This window comes from Pholcus phalangioides, unplaced genomic scaffold (assembly GCF_987345545.1).
Source record: "Pholcus phalangioides strain wild (caught in Gottingen) unplaced genomic scaffold, Ppha-v1.0 ptg000002l_1, whole genome shotgun sequence".
Classification (NCBI taxonomy): domain Eukaryota; kingdom Metazoa; phylum Arthropoda; class Arachnida; order Araneae; family Pholcidae; genus Pholcus; species Pholcus phalangioides.
In genome coordinates this window covers 2,470,613-2,475,551 of record NW_028301595.1, presented here as the reverse complement: position 1 = coordinate 2,475,551, position 4,939 = coordinate 2,470,613, and the positions used below count along the sequence as shown (strand labels likewise).

At 45.6% G+C, this 4,939-nt stretch overlaps 1 protein-coding gene across 1 annotated transcript; it reads left to right on the top strand.

Moving 5' to 3' along the window:
• The first annotated feature begins 260 nt into the window (after positions 1 to 260).
• Positions 261 to 2,186, top strand: LOC149089064 (uncharacterized). The gene has a single exon (XM_089239973.1). It carries the CDS (start codon positions 261 to 263, stop codon positions 2,184 to 2,186), a length of 1,926 nt encoding a protein of 641 aa, XP_089096099.1.
• The last annotated feature ends 2,753 nt before the right edge of the window (positions 2,187 to 4,939 follow it).

The following is a 4,939-nucleotide window of genomic DNA, read 5'->3' as shown; positions in this document are numbered from 1 at the left end:
ACTTCAAAAACAGTAAAGTATTACTGTTTTTGAAAAAAGATAAAAATCCTAGCCTACCTGAGTCATATAGGCCTATACATCTCCTGTCGACTGTAGGAAAAATATTTGAAAAGATAATTGCACAACGAATTGTATTCGAGTTAGACAAAGTTAATTGGATCAATGACCACCAATTTGGTTTCAGACATGGTGTCTCCACTGAACACGCTCTGGTTGCCATTCAGCAAGAAATTAATACACAGAAAAAGAAAAAGCACGACATGGCAATCATAACTCTTGACGTTCAAGGGGCTTTCGACTCTGTTAAATATCCAGTTATCCGCAGCAGATTAAACGAGGCTCCAATTTCCTCCCAGCTAAAGAAAATAGCCGAAGACATTCTTTCTAACCGTACAGTTTCAATAGTTACTGGCAGTGGAGCAGTGTCGAAACAATTAACTCAAGGTTGCCCACAGGGGTCCTGCTCTGGCCCACTATATTGGAATCTGGTACTTAACAACATCTTCCAGCTCAAGTGGCCAAATAACGTGCTGGTCCAGGCCTATGCGGATGACATTATCGTATTGGTCTCGGGCCCCACGGTGGAGGGAGTTGGTAAAAACGCCTCCAGCGTCCTGGCTGATATCAGCAACTGGCTAACTGAGAACGGCCTTAAATTAGCCACCAACAAAACAAACTTCCTATGGGTCTCCCCCAAAGGGAAACGTCCGCCACAAATTCGTTCGTCAAACAACTTCATCAAGAGACTCCGCAAAATTAAAATTCTAGGTATCCATTTTAACGACAAATTGGACTGGAAAGACCATATCACAGAGCTGAACACAAGATCCAATCAACTACTCACGAGGCTTCACTGCATAGCAGGCAGGAATTGGGGAATCAACACTAGGATGCGCAGGACTCTTTACATCACGGTCGCACAACGTATTCTGGTGTATGGAGCCGCCATATGGGGAGCCAATGCTACCGTATCCCTACAGAAGCGCCTTGACTCAATTCAGAGGGGATATCTGCTATATATCTCTAAGGCCTACTCAACTACGCCCACAAATGCACTACAAGTCATACTGGGATTGCCCCCACTCAGTCTCCTGGTAGAATGTGAAGCCAAATTTAGCCTCTTGACCCGTCTGAAAACTCCTGTTACGCTGGGGAATGGCGAGACACTTTCCTACGTTCAGATGGAAAGGAAAATCACAGGATGGTCCCAGCATCCTTCACAATCTGTGGAGGAATGCCGCATTGACCTAAAAGGAGAAATACACCCACAGGCTGAATATAAGATCTACACTGATGGCTCCAAGACTGAGCATGGAGTGGCTTCGGCCATGGTTACCTTTCAGGATGACTTGGAGATAAGTAACTGGAGCAATAAACTCAATGATCTAAATACGGTATTTCAGGCGGAGCTGTTTGCGCTGCTCACAGCTACGCAACAGGCAAGCGCTAGCAAGAAAGAAACACACATTTTTTCTGATTCACTTTCTTCATTATATGCGGTTCTAGACCCCCTATCACGCCACATGATGGCTCGGAAAATTAGAGACCTGTTACTGCCAAATAGACATATCTATATCTCGTGGATCAAAGCGCATAGTGAAAATACTGGGAATGAAGCAGCTGATCGGTTAGCCAAAAGAGCGACCGAAAGACCAGAAACAGATTTCTCTATCCTTCTTCCAAAGTCGTGGGCGATGAAGAAGTTGCAAAATGATCTGTTACAGAAATGGCAATCGCGATGGTCAAATGACACGAAAACAGGTCGTAAGATATATGAAGTTCTCCCACAAGTTAAATGCTCTAGTTATGGCTGGTCTAGAGAGGCTATTTTATTTTTTTCAGAGCATGGCCCCTTCCCCTCCTATCTTCATCGTTTTCATAAGAGTAGGTTTTCAAGCATGTGTAAATGTGGAGGGGAGGGAACCGTCTTTCACTATGCTACGGCATGCGAGTATACCAAGGACTTTCATTTTGGCTCTACTACGCCACAGAATTACACCACTTGGAAGAAACAGTTACTGAGAAAACACTCCAGAATCGAAAGAATTAAGCGCCTTATTAGATACGTCATTTCAAACGAAGACAAATTAACAGTCACGAAACAGTGCCAAAGTACGAATGTTTCAGCTCCCTCACAAGCTGATAACAACCCTTCATCAGACTCAGACTATGATCCTCTGGCATGAAATGCGATATTTTGGGATTGTCTCACGGTGTCTTTGTGCGCGACTTCTGATAGACAATGAAGTTCCTTGATTCCCGTTGCTGTCAATGTACAATGTCGCCTGTCTTGTATATATTATATATATATGAGTGCTTGTATATATATGTTTATGTATCTTATATATGTGTGTCTATAGTTATTTGTGGGCCCCCTTCGTGGCCTGCTGGCGACGTGCGTATGCACCTGCCCATGTAACCTCAACTTTTTGTCTTCTTATCCGCTGGTGGTCTTTGGGTGCTTAGTGCTCCGGATATTGCATCGCTCTTCCACCATGGCCCAAACCCTCTGGGTGACCAGCTTATATCCCCTATGGGGACAGAGCGGGGGCCATGGTCGGTTTCGGGTCCCCGCGATGCGAGTCCGTCACTATGACCACTCGACCACCACAGCGGCACCCGAGAAAGGTTGAAGACCTCCCCCCCCTTTGTCTAGAGCAGTGATTCCCAACGTGGGCGTTAACGCCCCCTTGGGGGCGATGGAAAGTTCCAGGGGGGCGGTGGAAGCTACGGGTATAACATAGGATCCTATGGGTTATATTGCGTTGGGGGGCGATGGGAGAAAAAAAATTCTGAAGAAGGGGGCGATGGGACAAAAAAGGTTGGGAAACTATGGTCTAGACTCTAGAGCAATGATTCTCAACCTGGGGTCATATGCCGCCCCTTGCGGTCCTGGGATATTCTAAGGGGCCACGGCTGAAAGTCAGACGAAAGGGGGAGCCACGACAAGTGGTGAAGGTGGAAGAGGGGGCGAGAACAGAGAGATGTGAAGGAATTAAGTTTCTAAGTGAAATAAGTTGGGGGAAAATGTGATTGTTTTCAAAATACGGCAGAGCCGTCCCTGGAACCAGGGCCATTTTAACACGTCCCTAAGTGGGCCCTGGATTTGGGTTACTCGTGTCCATAAAGAACCGGCATGATGAGATCTGATACTATGATTTCCGATTATAAATATGTAAGCTGTTACGCCTACTTCCAGCTAAGTATAGGGCCCCCGAACATTACTTAGCCTGAGGGTCCACGATGATGAGACGGCTATGTAGAGAACCCCCCGGAAGAATAAGCGCACCAAACTCTAGCCCAGGGTAGGTGCGGACCCAGTGATGTATCAGGGGATCACAGAGATCGATCTCATTTACACAAACTTTCTGTTTATTATAAATTTAGTTTTGAGTAAATTCAATTCAATGCATTTTTAATTGGGTTGCTGTATTTTTGAAATATATGACATCCATATTTTTATGGGCATCTTTTTCTCAGCCACCTCGTTGGGCATTTTGCCTGTTGTGGCGTTGTATTTGTATTTGTATAGTAATTAGAAGGAGTCTAGCTCCTGTATGAGATGGGGCGAACCTGGATAAAAGACGAGAGAGTCATGAGAAGAGATTATGGTGAAAAGAGGGGCATGGGCTTAAAAGGTTGGGAACCACTGGTCTAGAGCATACATGCGCAACCCAGAGCCCGCGGTTCAAATGTAGCCCTTCGGAGACGTCTGATGTGGCTCCCGACCTCATGCATGATTTTTCAAAAATAGGAATTAATCGGCACATTTCTAGATCACTTAAGTGACCGGTGGTGCAGTTCCACGATTTCCCGGTGTCAATTATTTGTGCGACCCGCGGCACATTAGCAGGTCACTCAAGCGACCCGCGGAACAGTTCCAGAACACTTTAAGCGACTCGCGAAACATTTACTCATCTCTTTGGCGACCCGTCACACATTTACGGATAAACTAAGTGAACCACGACATAGTTTTAGATCACTTAAGTGTCCTGCGGTGCATTCGCTGATCGCTCGAGTGACCCGCAGCATATTTGTTGATCACTTGAGTGACCTGTCACACAGTTCCAGATCACTTAAGTGACCCGCGCGCGGCTCGTTTACAGCAAGCCCCCCGCGCCAGCGGCGCACACACGCATATGACCGCCCCCATCTACAAATCACTTAAGCGACGCGGGATGCTGTAAGAAATCACTTGATTAAGTGGCTCGCACTCTTTAAAAGGGTGAGCACCCTTCAACCACCACACATCAACACACTTCTCCTTTCTTCTACTCTTTCCTCAAACAATAACCGATTTGAATAACCTCCCATCAAACATTATTGATTGTATGATTGTACATCAGTTCCCGATTTCTTTTATAGCATCAACCGCCTCCTCTGCCAAATTTCACCCCCACCGCATCACCTTGTATACTCGCCCAAACAATATTAAATAAATAAGTAAAATAAATAAAAACACCCTTGGTCTAGAGAGAATGAGCGACCGTCAGTTAGTGACCAAAAGAATGTGCATGCTGTCAGTGACCAAAAGAGGAACCAGTTCAGTGCGTGACCACAAAAGAGTCCGCACCTAGAGAGCGTGCAAGCATATGAGCGACAAAAACTGAGTGTAAGTATATTGTATGTGAGTTGCCAAAAGAGTGACTGACCTAGAGAATGTGAGGCCAAGTCAGTTGGTGACTAAAAAGAGTGGGCTAAAGAGTGAGGGGCCAGGTCAGGGAGTGATCAAAAACGCGACCCAGAAGGTTTGCATAAATATTAATTACTAAAACCAGGGGTGCAATTGGTGCTCGAGCACCCACAGTATTTTGTAACACCTGTCTGAGCCCCCATAATTAATTCAGAAATCAAGATCTACTATGTAAAGATCAAGTCCAGTGCCCATAGGTCTAAAACACTTCCGACGCCTCTGACCAAACAGTGCGCAATCATGTGA

Bases quoted from the DNA above. Each gene is read 5' to 3' on its own strand.
- LOC149089064 (XM_089239973.1), top strand. From the start codon at position 261: ATGGCAATCATAACTCTTGACGTTCAAGGGGCTTTCGACTCTGTTAAA.